The sequence below is a fragment of the Ips typographus genome, linkage group LG1 (assembly GCF_016097725.1).
Source record: "Ips typographus isolate SLU linkage group LG1, UJ_Ityp_2.0, whole genome shotgun sequence".
Lineage (NCBI taxonomy): Eukaryota > Metazoa > Arthropoda > Insecta > Coleoptera > Curculionidae > Ips > Ips typographus.
This window is the reverse complement of record NC_138422.1, coordinates 28,815,837-28,833,905: the sequence shown is the minus strand read 5'-3', so window position 1 is coordinate 28,833,905 and position 18,069 is coordinate 28,815,837. Positions and strand designations below refer to the sequence as shown.

Genomic DNA, 18,069 nt, shown 5'->3' with positions numbered 1-18,069 from the left:
ACGAAGTCAGATGTAATATTCGACAGTTTGTCATTCTGAACCTATTTTATGTGTATTTTTGTAATAAATAGTACAATGACTACTAATAATATTGCTATAAATACATATATCCTCAACAAACTTTCTATAATCTTGCAATTATTGAATTTGCGGTGTATAGTGTTAGTTTGTTTTTTCCTGAACGTCAATGTTAATAAATCTGACTCTTCTCGTCTTTGTGTGTTTGATATCTTTTTTACAACACAGTGGGTAGTTTGTGATTGGTCAAAAAGGCCGAAATTACTTAAACTTGATGTGAACGTACCATTTCAAATTAATTAGAAACAACGTTGTGAAATGTCAAAAATATTGATGGAGCTTAGTAAAAAACCAAATCACTCACCTGTTCGAACTTGACAACTTTGGTCTCATTCTGTGATTTCGGAGTGCTGGTGGTCTTGCCCAATTTCATTAAAGTATTAGACTCGTTCGTTTCGTGCCCCTCTTGTTTCACTTCAATCTTTACAACGGTCTGATTGGTCGGCAACGAATCCAGTCCTGATCCAAAACTGCTCACTCGCGAAAAACACCCGGGAGTTCCTTCTTCGCAGTAGTTAACCGGCTTTTCCGGAGACATCATGCCCGAACTGAACTCCGATTTGGGCCGTTTCGTATCCTCCAACTCTGATATGTCCTCGGTGGAGCATCGGTCTTTTTCCTCCAGGTTTTTTATCTGAAATAATATTTTGCCGAACTCTGATAAAATAAAACCGATGTTCTTACCTCTTTGTTATCCTTCGAGACAGTTGTGGGCATGTCGTTGTTAATTTCGGCTTTCTCGTCCACGTTTCGCAAATCTGACATTGAAGTGGCGTTGGAGAATACAAACGGAGTTTCATATGGAGTGCCTTCGGTACAGTAGGTTTTTACTGTATCCTGCACGTATTCCTGTTTGGAAATTTTATCGCAAATGTCCGAATCCGAGTCGTCTTCAGCGTATCTTAGCGAGTAGTCTGTGGGTTGGTCCAAATCCGTTTCCGTGTACTCCATCGAGCCGAACTTGTCTTCTTTCGGATCTTTTTGGATGATGTTCTTAGTTGTAGCAGTTTTGGTCTCTGAGTATTTCCGACTATAATCGATCGGCTGCTCGGGAGGGTCGTCCTCGTAGGCTCGGTCGGTAAATTTTGTTCTCACCGGTAAAAAAGATGCTGGGTTGGTTCGACGCGTGAGTTGCGGCACGTAAGGAAGACTTGATACGCCTTTTTCAAAAATATTGGGTTAGACTGATGATAAAGATCACTGTTTTTATCAAAATATCTATAAAATACCGCCATACCAATTTGGTTTTAAACCTAAGCACTTAACTGTTCACCCCTTGTTTATACTAACTAACAACATTCAAACTATGCATCTTGAAAACAAGAAATCAGCATGTCACTTTATGGACATCAACAAAGCATTTAACAGCGTATGGCACAAAGGACTACTATACAAACTACACAAACTGAATACTCCAAAATACCTAATCCACATTATTAGAAACTTACTGGAAAACAGACAATTAGAAATACGTATAGACAACACCCTTTCCTTTCCTTTTATCCCTGAACAAGGACTACCACAAGGATCGCCTTTATCACCCTTCCTCTACAATATCTACTGCCATGACATATACAACCACAATCTACTTGACAAAAACTACATAAGCAAACATGACTACATTCTACAATATGCTGACGATACAGCACTCATAGTTCATGTCAAAACTACGGCAAAAGTTGTAGAGGAGCTTCAGACATTAACAGACCACACGACGGCATGGTTCTACAAAAGGAGATTAACACCAAACCCCACGAAAAACCAACTACTCTTACCAAATCACAAAATAAAAGACAACTCTCCTACAATAACAACAGACGGTAATGTAACTACACCAAGCCCAGAAATAAAATACTTAGGGGTAACACTTGACCAAAAACTCAAATTTACAAAACATGCACAAAATGTGAGAACTGAAATTATTAAACGAACTAAACATTTCAGAGCCCTGACGTACAAGAACAGAGGTATAAGCACAAAAACTGCAACTAAAATATACAAATCTATTTGCAGACCTCTACTCGACTACGGACACATACTAAGAGTTAATGCGACCAGCAAAACAAAAAACACATACAAACTACAGAAGAAATTGCACTTAGACTAGTAACCAAGATTAGACATCAAAACCTGCTACATAACCCAACCAACGAATTACTCTACGAACGGACACAAATGACAAAAATAACAGAACTATTAACGAAACTAGAGGCAAAATGGAAAGGTAACCCCCACAACTGGACAATTTTAAACCCATTTATCTCCCTCACAAGACCAAATAGACAATCTCGCTACGCCTTTCCTCAATATACTCTGTTGGAACATTTTACCTAAAAAAACGGACTAACTATTAATTTTAACCTTTTCTTTGTAAAACATTATTTATTTATTTTTTTTTAACAAATATTTATGTAGATACGTTAAGTTTTGTTTCTGTAACATTGGCAGAAAGACCGGTAGGTCGATAGCCTTTTTCCTCGGAAATAAAGATTGTTTATGTTATTATATCTATAAAATCCGTCTTATAAATTTGTTTTGGTATTACCTACTAAACTAGTAAATAGTATAAAAAAATTAGACAAATTAGGTCAAACCCATCACGCTTTCACTCAAAGAATGTCTCTACGAACATTATACATTGCACCTTGTATGTTTTCATAAGTGTTACAAAGAAGATATTAATGTGCAGCTTACAATCTAAAATGCTAGAATAGGGTGCGAAAAGGGAAGAGACGTCGGGAGTGTTGTCTTCTTAGACAAAGAGGGTCAAGTATAGTCCAGTTATTAGGGTTGTTTTTCCATTTTGTCTGTAGTTGTACCAATCTTTCGGAAATTCTTGGCATTTCAGTGTGTTGATAAAGAAGTTCGTTAGGTGGGTTATGTAAAGGGTTATTCAAATGTCGCATTTTTGTAATTAGTCTTAAAGCAATTTGTTCTGTAATCTGGATATGTTGTTTAGTTTTTTCGGTTGCTTTTGTTCTCAGTATGTTCCCATAATCCAACAGTGGAGGGTAAAAGGATTTGTAAATTGTGTTTTTTTTTGTATATATATATAAACAATCTTTATTTCCGAGGAAAAAGGCTATCGATCTACCGGTCTTTCTGCCAATGTTACAGAAACAAAACTTAATGTATCTACATAAATATTTGTTAAAAAAAAAAAATAAATAATGTTTTACAAAGAAAAGGTTAAAATTAATAGTTAGTCCGTTTTTTTAGGTAAAATGTTCCAACAGAGTATATTGAGGAAAGGCGTAGCGAGATCTATTTGGTCTTGTGAAGGAGATGGGGTTTATAATTGTCCAGTTGTGGGGGTTGCCTTTCCATTTTGCCTATAGTTTCGTTAATCGTTCTGTTATTTTTGTCATTTGTGCCCGTTCGTAGAGTAATTCGTTGGTTGGGTTATGTAGCAGGTTTTGAGGATGTCTAATCTTGGTTACTAGTCTAAGTGCAATTTCTTCTGTAGTTCGTATGTGTTTTTTTGTTTTGTTGGTCGCATTAACTCTTAGTATGTGTCCGTAGTCGAGTAAAGGTCTGCAAATAGATTTGTATATTTTAGTTGCAGTTTTTGTGCTTATACCTCTGTTCTTGTACGTCAGGGCTCTGAAATGTTTAGTTCGTTTAATAATTTCAGTTCTCACATTTTGTGCATGTTTTGTAAATTTGAGTTTTTGGTAAAGTGTTATCCCTAAGTATTTTATTTCTGGGCTTGGTGTAGTTTCCTTACCGTCTGTTGTTATTGTAGGAGAGTTGTCTTTTATTTTGTGATTTGGTAAGAGCAGTTGGTTTTTCGTGGGGTTTGGTGTTAATCTCCATTTGTAGAACCATGCCGTCGTGTGGTTTGTTAATGTCTGAAGCTCCTCTACAGCTTTAGCCGTAGTTTTGGCATGAACTATGAGTGCTGTATCGTCAGCATATTGTAGAATGTAGTCATGTTTGCTTATGTAGTTTTTGTCAAGTAGATTGTGGTTGTATATGTCATGACAGTAGATATTGTAGAGGAAGGGTGATAAAGGCGATCCTTGTGGTAGTCCTTGTTCAGGAATAAAAGGAAAGGAAAGGGTGTTGTCTGTTGTATTTCTAATTGTCTGTTTCCCAGTAAGTTTATAATAATGTGGATTAGAAGGAAGTAGTAGTCCATTTTCTTTCAGTGGAGTCGCAGGAGTACGAAAGGAAGGAAATGACAAACAGTCTTCTCCACAATACTTTTATTATGACCTTAGATGGTAAGGTCTGCTCGACAAGTTTCGGTCATATAAATGACCATCTTCAGGAGCTCCAATCAGTCGACCAATGTGACTACTGTCTTTTTACAAGGGGAGAGACAGAGAGACCCATGTTATGATGAAATAGTGAAATTAACAAAGTTAAATAGGTGAACAAAGCTCATTATGGAGAAAAATAACTATAGCACATTAAATCAAAAAATTAATTAAAATTAAACATAAACTTAAAAACTAGACCCATTTAGGGCTGGGTGAGACCCTAGGGGGGAAAAAAAGAGCTTAACACTTGTGCACCATCCACAGAAAAGGCGATGAAACAGGAGTTTCGCTGTTTCATCATTTCAATTTTAATTAATTTTTTGATTTAATGTGCTATAGTTATTTTTCTCCATAATGAGCTTTGTTCACCTATTTAACTTTGTTAATTTCACTATTTCATCATAACATGGGTCTCTCTGTCTCTCCCCTTGTAAAAAGACAGTAGTCACATTGGTCGACTGATTGGAGCTCCTGAAGATGGTCATTTATATGACCGAAACTTGTCGAGCAGACCTTACCATCTAAGGTCATAATAAAAGTATTGTGGAGAAGACTGTTTGTCATTTCCTTCCTTTCGTAATGTGGATTAGGTATTTTGGAGTATTCAGTTTGTGTAGTTTGTATAGTAGTCCTTTGTGCCATACGCTGTCAAATGCTTTGTTGATGTCCATAAAGAGACATGCTGATTTCTTGTTTTTAAGATGCGTAGTTTGAATGTTGTTAGTTAGTATAAACAAGGGGTGAACAGTTAATTAGGCTTGATTTTGGCACTTTTTTGATGTGTTACTAACCATATTTGCAAAAAATCAGATATTACCACTGTTAGGAAAAAACATTAACGTAAAAAAATGTTAAATTATAAACGCGTCACTAAGAAACCCCCAAAAATTGTATTTATGGAAGAATTTCTCTCCTACGCAGCTATATTGACCACCTAAAATTTGGTTTAATTATCTTGTTTGAGTTAATCTAATTTGAGTCAAACTTTGCCAATTCAAAGTTTTTAGAATATATTGTAGCACACTTTGACAAGTAGATACGTAATACCACAAATAACAATACTTAATCTCTAGAACAGTCAAAAGCAAAATAGATTTAAAGTACTGTAAAAGCGTTTAACAATTTTATTGATCAATAAAAAGATCTATTTTTGGTCTTTTTTGACTTTGGTACAGGGAAGAATGACAATTTATATTGATATATCATAATAACAACAAAATCAACAACTTACCATAATTTTGGGCCACTTTTGGCATTTTCATCTCCAACCCATAACTGGTGGAAGGCTGATTTAAATTGAGACTTGCAAAAGCGTTAGTCAAGTCGGCGCTACTGTCGTTACTAGTTTTAACTGGAGAATCCTTTTCGATGTTTTCGCAAGTCTCACTCAGGCTATTATCTAGATCCTGAAAGCAAAACCGTGCCATTACCATTATAATTTACGCGAGAAAAACAAAAATTTACCTGCATTAAAGCTTTCTGTTTTCGAACACCTAACGTAGGCAATTCGGGTAAATTTAAAGCCAGCGCGGTCGAGTCCAATTTCTGAGTTAGACTTGACTGCGGCCGGCAACTGAGCAAATTCTTTAAAGCGGCGCTCGATCCCATTGAGATCATTTTGTGTTTTGAGTGGTTGAGACTGCGTAGCATTGCCGGCGCCCCCATTTGCCATAAAGCGTCCTGATCTTGAGCGTTCTTTGCCGACAAATTCCACAAAGTACCGCAAGCATTTGAGACTATCGTTAAACTGGGCGACTTAAGCTGGTCCAGCAAAATGTGTAGACAATCGTGTTGTCTGAGAATCGCCCTATTGATAATGTGGAGATAGAACACAAAATCCAGAGAACCAAACGACTAATTGTAACCTGTAATCATCCCTGACAGCAATCTGGCTGGATATATTCCTCAAAATACCCCCAGCGTTCTCGATAATGGCTAAACTTTTGGAAGGTGTTTTATATGTTAACATGTTGACAATAAAAGCTAAGGAACCGTCTACAGCGCATATTTCGGACTTGTTCTCCGTACAGTGCGCTGACAAGTTCCACAATGCCGATAAAATGGATTTTAATGTATTCTCTTTATTTGGCAGCATGGCCGCCTTCATCAGGCCGGTCACGCTACCAGTTTCTCTTAAAATTTCCTTGCTCGTTGAATCCGCTCTCCAAGAAAGGTTTCTCAACACACTTGCAGTAACCTGGAATACAAAAAACAGTACTACTTAATAAACTGCTCGTCAAAAAGAATGGGACAGCAAAATTTTTGCTCTTTTTTGAGCGGCTGCTTCTTCAAATTGATTTACTTGATTCTAATAATTTTTTTGAGGATTAAAAGGTATTTTCTTCCTCTTTCTTTTGACCTAAATGATCTTTTTGAAAGGTGTCACGGATCCGAGTATACAGGGTGTGACTGAGGTGTAGTCAAAAAATGAAAAATTCGGTATAACGCCATTTCTCGCAAAAACATTTTTTACGTTTTACAATAGCCTTAATCGAGTCTTGCGGTCAATATCTCTAAACGTTTTCGCCAGTTTGGCGATTAAAGGCCGTTTACAAAATTTATTGCAACATTTTTAAAATGTGGTTACTTTTGATTCTCTTGTTTAAAATTAAACAATTTCTTTAGATCTTTTGTGGAAGAAGAGCGGGATTAGCAAGTTTACACTTAAAACTACCCAATTTAAGTAAAAAACATACACTGCGAGATACAGGGCGACCCAAAAAAAAATTTGAAAAGAAAATCATATGTTTTATCATAAATCTTAGCATGTTCAGTCATTTTTATGGAAAATAATGATATTGGATAGAGAAGCACACTATTTGTTTAGTAATCCAATTCATATCTCTAGACGTTTTCGCCAGTTTGGCGATTAAGGGGCGTTTACGATATTAAAAAAAATGGTTCTTTTTAATCCTCTTGTTTTAAATTAGAAATTATTGAATTTAAAACAAGATTAGCAAAATTACATTTCAATTCATCCGTTTTAGGTGAACATCCTTCATAAGTCCACAGCCTTCATATCCGATGACTTTGCGGGCTACAAACCCATTTGTTCTTAATACTTTGTCGGTCCCCCAGCAGTTTGTTGCAACTCCGCAACCCTTCTTGGCATGCTATCCACCAACTTTGCAATCAAATTTTGGGGAATTGCCTCCCAAACGCTTATTATGAAAATTTTTATTGAGTGTGATTAAAAAAAGTACTATAATTGGGCAATTCAATATTGGTTTGTTCTGATCTACACAAATCTTTTGCTACCACAAAAGCACAGTCACTATGGATAATCCAAAGTAGGATGAGGCTCAAAGGAGTCAAAGTGACTCAAATAAATCGGTTTTATTTATTTTAAATATACTTACTTGTCGTAGTTCGTCGCTCGGACTCTGCAATTGTGCGACCAGAGATTTCATAAACTCCTTTAACGAACACAACAACGTCTTATTGCCGCTGTCACCAAACGTGAGATTGGTAAGGGCCATACAGGAGTACCTGCGCATTAATATGCAATGCCCTTCTTGCGATTGACTACCGTGCAACGAATGTTCAGTCTGTAAAATAACATACAGTTTTGTAGACCAAAAAATACCATCAGTCAAACAAAAAGTCTTACCTCAACTAGTGCAGCTACCGTGTGAATACCTCCCAACTGACATATCGCCTGTCTGTGTCCTTCGTCAAATGACAACTTCATCAAATGTGCCACTGTTTGTACAGGGTGTTTGTCGTCATCTAGAAAAACCGAAATATAACCAAATAATATTGACTGCGCAATAAGTAACATACCTGTAGGCTGAGAAGAACCTTCGACCATACCAACTTCGTAGTGTAAGCCGTATTTTAAGCAGTCAACGTATCGCCGAACTTCCTCTAACAATTTTAATATCCTAACCTCCCGTTTTCGAATTTTTTCATCGGGTTGTGAATTGACTAAATTGTGTAGCGCTTGCGCTGCTTTTTTTCTATTTTCGCCCTCCTTGTCCGATTGCACTAATTGAACTAATAACGGGATGCAACCTGTCAAAAAATCAATTCATCAGTCAATTGAAGAAAGTGTAACCCTTCAAAATTATTTTTAAAACCGTAAACAAAAAACAGAGATACAAGGCCCTGAAAATAACATGACGATGATTTGCCAGTCTGTTTTACAGTTGTTTAAACGTATAAAAAAATAAAATACAAAACCAATAACAATATATGGGGATTAACCCCAAAATTAAAAAAACACTCTGTGTTCTTGAAATCACAAGATATAAAATGGAACAGGTAAATTTTTGAAATTTTTGCAAAAGTAAAAATGGAAGAAGTAATAGCATTTCAACAGCTTGTATCTCGAAAATAAAGTATTTACCAACGTTTACGTTTTACATACTGTCTAGCAGTCATTGATCCTTCTCAATTTTTTTTATAAGCACAAATACTTTGGACACGCAACTACTTTGAAATTTCTCTACAAGTGTAGCGTGTTTTATAACTATTATTTACTGCATAACTTGGTAATATGGTAGGTCAGGGTCAAGAGGTTTTGCAGAAAATTCAACATTTTCAACAAAGTGCCTAAGAAGTTTATAGTGCCATTATCAACAATTCGTCACAAGATGTTAATTATTGTATAGAGTAATTTTAACACACTGGTTTGTTACTGAACGCCCCATGATAATTGCAAACCTAAAAACATTTCACATTCAGACAAACATTAATCAAACTCCCTCCGCGTGTTTATTTTTGGATTTGGCCTTGCTCTAAATTGGTAAATTCTTTACCGAAGTGAACACAAGCACAAATATTATTTTTAATATTCTACAAATTGGTTTAAATATTCTACAACATTTACACATGTAGTTTAGAAAGCGTCAGTTGAATTTTAGAAACCTTAAGATGGATTTAAAAAATATCACTTGTATTTCACAAAAGGTACTTTCAATTTTAGAATAATAACTTTGATTTTCGAAATTGCAATTTGTATTTCAGATTAGTCACTTGTATTATAGAAAAGGGCAGTTGGATTTTAGACGTGGCCATTTGTGATAAAGTTGAGCAAAAAAAGTAAAAAAAAAGTAAATAAGTAAAAAAAGTAAATAGTTTAACGAATATTTTTAATAACATTGTGGTTTAAGCAGTTCAATGAAAAATCGATTTATCTCGAAAACCGTTTATTTTATCGAAATAAAGGAAGAGTACAATTTTTCGATAAAAATGTCAAGAGTATCCATTAATGGCGTTTGCAGCTGAAAATAATGACAGCTGTCAAAGTTTAAGCAAATTGTGTCTTAGGTCCAGTTAGTTCCTGCCTTTCGAAGACGAGATACCTGGTTTTCATGTCAAATAGAAGGTCTCTTTCGATAAAACATTAAACCCAATAATCATTACAATATACAAAGTGTTTCAAAAGTTACGACCAAAAACGTTAATTGGAAGGCAGTTCTTTGGGGCTCAATATTTCCCTTAAGAGTGACTTTAAAAAAAAATTATATGAACAAATCGTATTATTTTGACCTCCCCTGCATGCCCCTGAGAGATTGTCATATAGTTATGGGACACCCTGTATATTTTATATAAATTAATAGTCCCGATGGGCGGGTTTTTTTGCTTAAAGTGATATTAAAAAAAAACAATAAACTAATAACCACATAGAAAACGATTACGTTTTCAAAAACCAAATTTACGATAATGAAATACAAGTTATAGACTCTGAAATCCAACTTATATTTCTAAAATCCAAGTGATATTTTCTAAACTACATGTGTAAATGGTGTAGATCCTATTTCCAAGGTTCATCCTATTTCCAAGCATAATTTATTAATTAAAACAGAAAATTTACCAGACTGTCTCATTGCCAGGCAACTTTCCGGACAAGTGCTCAACGCCAACAAAGTCTCGCCCATATCGACGTGTTCCTGGCTACCTAACATGGACAACAAACTGTTGACCACGTCCATTTTTGCCTCCAGCTGTTGCGACGCCCATTTCTGTTCGGGACTACCCAAAACCCTTTCGATGGGCACCCCGCCAGAACTTGACGCAAATGACATAACCGATCCCACGTCCTACAAGAAAAAATGCGTCAAAAAAGTCTCGGCGTCACGCAATGCCGTGCATTATACATTATGGGTGGAGTCCTTTCGATGTTGAGGCGTGCCGGAACCAGGCTGGCCCAAACTTGTCGGTTCGGAGTTCCACATGCTCGTTCGAGTGACATTTGGCCAGGCACCGTGGTACATCGATTCTGAAAATATACTTCCTACATGTTTCATTTTCAAAATAAATTAGAATAGAGAGGGCGTACCAGTAGGTACTTGACCTGTCACTCTTGTTACTGGTTCGCTACTGACAGACATCTGACCAGTGCTGCGTCCTTTGGGAATACCTAAACGGAACTCGTCTTCACTAGACAAGTGGTCTTGATCTGATGCAGCCCTTTCATACTGAAATAAAATACTCATTTTTAGTATTCAAAGAGTAACAAAGTCTTTTACATAAGTAATAATCCAATGAATAAGAATTTTATAATGTAAGCAGTACACAGTATGGAATCTGATGTATTTTGACCATTTTGCCTACTAAAAAATTCAACACAGAATCAACAGGAAAATTACAAAGAACGCAATGTTACTATACTTAAATGAATGATATAGAAAAATCTGTAATTTTAAGAGTTTCTATGTACTTCAGACCACAAATCAAAATCATTAAGGAAGTCATTATACTTCTGTAATCAAATATGACGCATTTAATGTGTTCATAAATACCTATTAGGCATTTTTTGATAAAAACAAAAACACTTGGATTCAGATGTACTGAAAGAATGTAGATATTTTTAATAACTTCTGATAAGCTACAAGGTGTACCAAAATTAGATGTCCAAATTAGTTTTTATAAATCAAATTTTTAAACTTTGAAATGGACAATCTGTTTAGGTCTAATAGGTACGCATTACAGTTTGACCTAGGAAAACAAATTTAATTAGACCTAAAATATCAAATCATATTATAGTAATAAGGTAATGAAAGCATTTAATAAAATTTCGGATCTCTTAAGATGATTCATTGATTTAAAATACATTCTATTCCTGAATTGCCACAGCTAAGTGTATTTTTACACAGAAAATGTCAACATAAATAGCAGAGTAACCTTTAGAAAACAACGAGGCACACTCTAAGGGTCATCAAGTCAGCTAGGATGAGCTACAACAATAAAATGCATATGAATTGAATGAAACTGTTTTCTGCGCCTTGAAAATTGCAGGAAGGTCGACAAAGTAGTGACCTAACTCAAATAAGGTAAATCGCCAAAAGCGGAACATTGCAACGTCGAAGAAAGGTTAAAGATGTCAAATGATGTTGGTACCCGAAACGGGGTCAAGTAGTTTAGGCTATAATCACTGCGGAATTTGCAAAATCAAAAGTGGGTGGTGGTTTTGTCAGTCCTAGAGTCTTAGGTAATCACATACTGGCTGCAAATTGCCTAATTTAAATAGTACGTGGTTTGAGTGCAGCTTTTACATAAAGTAGGTTACTTACATTAGGTGAGTTGGATCTGTCGTGCCTTTTCAAGAATTCCATGGTGTAGTCTAAGGGAGAGTCATCCTGAAAAATAAAACAGTTTAAATGCACAGCAATAAAAGAATCAAATCTTACACAAAGACACTAAAATTGGATTATTTCAGGCTCACTTAAACAGTATTACTACTTCACGATTTATAGTAGCTATTTTAATCAGAAAGACATAAAACCCAGCCGGAGAATTAAAACATTATAAATTATTGCAGCTGGTGAATGTGTTAAAGTAATCTATGATTCTGACTTAGTTTTAGGTTTAGAAAAACATTATAAGATTGGTTTTTGTTTTACTGTTTGTAGTGTGTAAAACAAAGTGGTGCATCGTGGATATGGTCAATAAGCGAGAGCACAAACTGAAACGAACACGCTCAATTATGCGTTTTACTGAACTGATCTAATTATAAAAAAAATACGGTATTAATGACGTGAAAGATTAAAATGTTTTTCCATTCGTAAAACTACTAGATAATTTTTCTGTAGGCTCGAAAAACAGAGAAAAAGTCGGAAGTTGTGAGGTCCGAGAAAGTATTTTTAAATGGCTCTAAGCGATCTGGATAAGTGCCAAGGTTGTGTCAAGCATAAAAAGTGATTGAATGGTAATGACCTGAAGAAAAACACGGACTGAAAAAAACAAGTGTGTAATGAGAGAACCTTAAATCATAATGAGGTAAGAAAAAATTAAATAAGACTGCTAATTAAAAATAACCGCAGCAAATTTTCTGTAAGTACAGCAGCAAAACGTATGTAAGTACGGGAAACTAGGATAATAGAAGTCAATAATTATGGAATAACATGTGCGATAAGAAACCAAAACATACTTATCAGTATTACTGTAATATTTGCAGTTGCATTATCGGAAGCATTTTTAGTAATATTACCTATTACTCTAGCTTAGTTAGTTTCGGTTCATGCAAAAGTTACTGATGTTTTACACCATCACATTGTGATTGAAATCCTCAAACAAATTGAAAATTACATAAATTACCCTACATTTTCTCTATACAGTTTGGAATACAGTTGTATAGCTAAAAACTTTGTGAGATATAAACTTGTGTTAAAATGACACTAACCTGAACTGGGAGTGAGTAATGCCTGGGTAAAACATTGTGTATTCCATACTTTTGAAAGACGATTTTTTTAAAATACTCGTTATTGGAAGCCTTTTTTGGAACCACTCAGTTAAAACCGACATTTGTTTTCCAAAAAGTGAAACCGAATGTTTGCTACACGAAACGACGAACAAAACTAAACTAGAGAAACATAATAAACCCGGCATATCCTAGGTACCAAAACCATTACTGCCCCAAACTACCTTAAAGAAACCGCCTCTATAAAACCTACTGTGTTTTATGGTGCACCAGGGATGTAAAAATTAAATAAACAGGCGTCTGAAATATGTTAGGAAATAGGTCTTTCCTATTTTTGTTTGTGCTATTTTCATATTTCATGGCTCTTTCACGTCTTCCTGTTTATCTACAAGGTTTTTGTTAGTGGATTTTGGGTAACTTTTAGACGTTTGGTGTGAGTTTTTGCTTGTTGTTGTGAAAAGATAATTATTAAAGTAATTTTCAAACTGTGTTCAAACTTACAATCAAATTTAAGCTTAAGCTGTCGTTAAACATGTATGATAGACGAACTTTAATTCTAAATAGCCACTATTATATTCAAAACCAAAACCAGTAGATTTGACAAGTTGGAAATACAGTTTGGATATCTACAAATAAACCATAAACATGAATCAATGAAGGGAAAGTGTGTTTTTTTCTACCTGGTACAAATGGCAAGTTAAGGTCAGCATATTTCAGATAATAATAACTTGATAAAGGGCGTGTTTGTGACGTCATCTGACTGTGATACTTGTGGTCATTTACAAACAAAATAGTCACATGATAAACTGACGCCAAAGAGTTTGCTTTTGGGTATCATTTGATATAATAAATTTTAATAATTTACTTAAGTGATTTTGTAAAAACAAGTTAAAAAGTGTAATACTACTTATTTTACCAAAACCTCTTCACAAAACAGGAATAATTTAATTTTAAACAGTACCTATATGATCATGGTCGTCAAGAGCAAGTTTACTATCACTTATATTAGGTAGAATTACCTTGTCACAAATTGACTAAATTTTTGTAAATATTTTTCAAACTGCTTCTGAGATAACGCCTTGAACCACGGAAACACTCTGTAAAAGTGAGATTGACAGTCATAAACTGTTCAAGAACAGAAAAATAAGTTTTGTGCAAGCAAAAGAATACCGTCCTGAAAAAGATTGACACAAACAGACTTCCTATTTAGACTTCCTATTAAACACCACATAATTTCCTACTGTTACTACCCTACCCCCCTGTAACTGCTATTTTAAAAAATATCAATAAATCACAATATAAAACTCATTTTAATTTTAACTTTTTTAATTCTATCCAGATAAACTGAACAAAAGTTATTATTTCCTCCCAATAAAAATAACTATCATGTAATCAATATTTTTAGTTGCGGCTGAGAGAAACTATGTCTGTAACACCGCTGTTTGGCTATAAAAAAAGTGTTATTCCTGAAAATATCTTAAAAAAACATCACTCTACTAAACCAAGTGAGTATAAGAATTAAAAACCTCTCAAATCACACATACACACAACATTATACTCCCATAATAGGTACTCTCTATAGGCAACCTTGGTTGCATTAAAGTGATTCATTAGGGTAACACGACACACATGGCACCAATTAAACGACAACAAAACTAATCAGTCCAAACTGGAAATGTGTGTTAAAATAAAGCACTAACCAGCTTAGTTCTCATACAAACTAGGCCCACACTTTGAACGTTTTATAATAGAAACAGCTGTGCTGCACTGCAGAACGGTAGCAGGAAACTGAAACAGTCGATACGCGGTCGAATTTATCCCGCGGCTTTTTACCTTTTACCTTGTACACTTATTACTGAAATAATTCTAAAATCAAATTCGATATAATTGTTCGTTTTCCCCCAAAGGAAACATTGATATGATGAGTAATAATTAGCTCAAAATACACTTACAATAATAAACAAGATTAGTGTAGACTTTGTTCTTGTGGGTGAATAGTCAGGTACTATCTACCTGATAAGAGATAATAAACGAAAACGTAAACGGATGACTGGTAATAACGTTGTTATAGACCTCCAGTCTGCCAGGAAAGTTGGAACAAACTAAAATACCGAGAGGGGGTGATAAAGTGGGTGAATTATTTTAGCAGCAGGGCGAAACCAGATGTTTCATAGGGGGCGACAGTCAGAAGTGGGGAAACCGCAAGATCCTTTCAGCAGTTGTGTTGTTCCCAGGTGATTTGTTAACAATCATTCAAATGCAAAAAGCTGATAACATATTCTATCACACAGTTATCCTGAATTCTGAACTAAAATAGGCTAAACACAGGTGTGGAATACTGAGAATTATCTATGAAGATTTTGAATCTTGACTAAAGAGTGTCATTTTGGATAAAGAGTATCCTTTCATGATGGGGAACTTTCAGGTGCAGAAAGAACATTTTAGTCAAAAAATATGTTGTTAAATGCCTGGTCACACATTGACTTTTGGAGACTGTTACCATCACATAACATTCAGCCCGTTAATAAGCTAATAGAATGCACCAAGTATTACTATGGGAAAACACAAATTTTACTCATAAAAATATGATTAATAAATGTTTCAGTTTCAGTATCCATACACTTAGGAATATGTAACTGTAGTAATACGTCGTTAAAGGACCATACACCAGGGTGCATATTCTTCAAAAGAGGGGATTATCAAGAGAAAGGTCTGTAGAATGTGACGGGAACTCGCCATTGTCAGCTTCTTCTGTCACATTCTGTCAACACTTCCCTACTTTCAAGAGAGAACTATTGCTAACTGATGCTCTGAACAAAAATAGAAAAAAGTGACCTGTGTCAGAATGCCAAAAACGGAGGTGACATAATTTGACAATTGGTCACTGTATTTAAGATAATATGTGTCACATCTCAGTTACTTACAAAGCAATTCTTCATTTTTCTTGAGAACATGTGGAAGATGGTAACTCATGCAATAAGTCACCAAATCAAGTTTTCTATAATAACATTTTAGTACTGAAATATTTAGGATAAGTTGAATAAAATTGCAGGTTTCAGTGTGTTTTAGAAAAAGATATAAATTACTTTCTATTCAGGATTTTTGCAGAGCTTTCCCATTCTTATATGGAACTACCACAGTATACAATATGTACTTTCCGAGGTACTTTCCAAGTATTGTCTAAATAATTACTAATACATACCAGACGGCCATGTTGAGAACTACTTCCTATTAAAGGACGTGCTAACTGTTGCACTCTCTGCGCCTTACGCCTAAGGCCGCGTACCTCAGCTAGCAGTTCCTCATATTGAGATACTGGTAGAGACATGGCTTACTTCATAAGTCAGTCCCACCAAATGCTGCAAAAAAATATTTTTTTACAATACAAAAGGATTTTCCCACCCCCCACCAGAAATTTGATTTCACAATAGTCAAAGAAGGAGAAATAAGCTCAAATTCCTTATACACCAAATAATTGAAAAATAACAGGAAAATGTTTTATAGGTACACAAACAGGGTTGGTACCTACTAGTTGGTAGATATAGCTGCTATGAATCATCTAAACAAGATATTCAGAGCTGGTCCTACAGCTGGTTTTAAAAACAGTCTATGTAGGTATAAAAAACTTCTCACATGTATCATGTATTATTATTTTTTGTATTTTATTAGTACATGTCGATATTGTAATACAATACTGCTACCCAAACAGCAGAAATGTTTTAACAAAACTTGATAAGCTTGTAAAAACAAAATAATTTCTGTCTAGAGAGAATAGTATACTTTTCTAAATTAGTTTGAAACTAAATTTATCAAACTGCTTGTTTTCTTATATCAAAGTTACTTAGATTACTTCTCACTTCAATAGTTACTTATAAAGTTAGTTAGTAATACGTTATTTAGGGTAATTTCTATGAAGTGAGGTTTTTGGATGTTTTAGAATATTTAAAAATCTCACTCTTAAAAGGAGACCTGGTGAAGTGACATCTGTCTCGGTTATAATTAGACAATTATAAAGACAAATGCTGCACATGTGGACTTAGCATAATAGTTTTTTAAGTCACTTTATCTCTTGGTAACTCTACATGAGCAGCAGTTTCCTAAATTTTAGGGCAGTGTGTGTTTGTGATTGATCAAAAAAAGCAGTTTTAGCTTGCTGGTTTTTTTCTGACCAATTACAAACTGTGATTTATGCAAATGTGGGCTTATCATAAGCCAAATCAGTGAATGTGAGAGTTTCATATGCAAATTGTCACACAAGCCAAATTTCAGTATAATTAGCTTAACAGGTGCAATTACTAGAGCTCAAATCCATAAAATTTGAGGTTAGCTTTAAGTTAGAAGAATGATGAAGTTATTAAAAGTATTGGACATCAAACTGAATCTCATATTTCTTTTGGTACAAAACCACCAAAAGAGATTCGCATCAGTGCAAAAGAAAGTAGACTATGGTCAATTAAACTAAAGAGCATTAGTCCACATTAATAAGAAATTAAAATGACTACCCAGATGTAATTCGTTTAAGTGTGAAATGTGAAATCAATGTAGATAAACTTGAGATCAACGTGAATATCGATTTTGTTTACGACTGCGTGGTCATAAACTTGAAAAATTCCAGATTTCTTGATGTGGTTTTTATGTTTTTATGAAGGAAAAAATTTGAGACAACTTTACTGTAAACAATATAGCGGTACCGCATTGCCGAATTACACTGGGCTATTCCGGTAATCTCGGAATTATCACTTCAAAACTTCAATACTCAAGAAAATGTGAGGAAATGACTCAAAACCAAACATAAACATTGCCTGCCAGACATACTTTACCATGATGTTTTTGGTAGTAGCCGCTACCGTAGGCAGCTCACAACACTTGAAGACAATGCGCCAATGTTTCAGTGTCACATAAATCACTAAAATCACCATAAAAACACTGTAAATGATTAAAATTTTCCCATTTTTTTATTGCGGTGCTCTGCTCCACCTTGAATTAAAACTAAACAGGAAGCACTTGTGAAACCAGGATGACAGTGTTGCCAGTTGGCGTCATTAAAGTGAGGACCTATCACTGTAAAAATTTGTTTAAACA

The 18,069-nt window shown here is 34.9% G+C and overlaps 1 protein-coding gene and 1 long non-coding RNA gene across 6 annotated transcripts in view; one reads left to right on the top strand and one right to left on the bottom strand.

The window, feature by feature from the left end:
* LOC145734828 (uncharacterized) overlaps window positions 1-18,009 on the bottom strand; it is a 40,528-nt gene extending 22,519 nt beyond the window's left edge. The window contains exons 1-14 of one of the 4 annotated variants that reach the window (XM_081988464.1): window positions 17,803-17,959; window positions 16,190-16,346; window positions 11,861-11,926; window positions 10,627-10,765; window positions 10,445-10,566; window positions 10,162-10,387; window positions 8,127-8,357; window positions 7,954-8,072; window positions 7,703-7,891; window positions 6,209-6,540; window positions 5,808-6,150; window positions 5,575-5,749; window positions 763-1,238; window positions 383-712 (exon numbers count right to left, since the gene is read on the bottom strand). In XM_081988464.1, coding sequence (XP_081844590.1) covers window positions 383-712; window positions 763-1,238; window positions 5,575-5,749; window positions 5,808-6,150; window positions 6,209-6,540; window positions 7,703-7,891; window positions 7,954-8,072; window positions 8,127-8,357; window positions 10,162-10,387; window positions 10,445-10,566; window positions 10,627-10,765; window positions 11,861-11,926; window positions 16,190-16,315 — 2,874 coding nt within the window. In that variant the 5' untranslated portion in view covers window positions 16,316-16,346; window positions 17,803-17,959. Of the gene's footprint in view, window positions 1-382; window positions 713-762; window positions 1,239-5,574; window positions 5,750-5,807; window positions 6,151-6,208; window positions 6,541-7,702; window positions 7,892-7,953; window positions 8,073-8,126; window positions 8,358-10,161; window positions 10,388-10,444; window positions 10,567-10,626; window positions 10,766-11,860; window positions 11,927-14,531; window positions 14,556-14,687; window positions 14,845-16,189; window positions 16,347-17,802 lie in introns of those variants that run through there. The other 3 variants (XM_081988466.1, XM_081988477.1, XM_081988472.1) reach the window with 3 other exon arrangements.
* LOC145734914 (uncharacterized) lies at window positions 14,403-16,046 on the top strand. 2 transcript variants are annotated; one of them, XR_014179551.1, is made up of 4 exons: window positions 14,403-14,492; window positions 15,059-15,221; window positions 15,279-15,533; window positions 15,593-16,046. It is a non-coding gene; the product is annotated as an uncharacterized LOC145734914 (long non-coding RNA). The 2 variants fall into 2 exon arrangements; XR_014179550.1 differs by having other exon boundaries at window positions 15,279-16,046.
* Window positions 18,010-18,069: the final 60 nt, after the last annotated feature.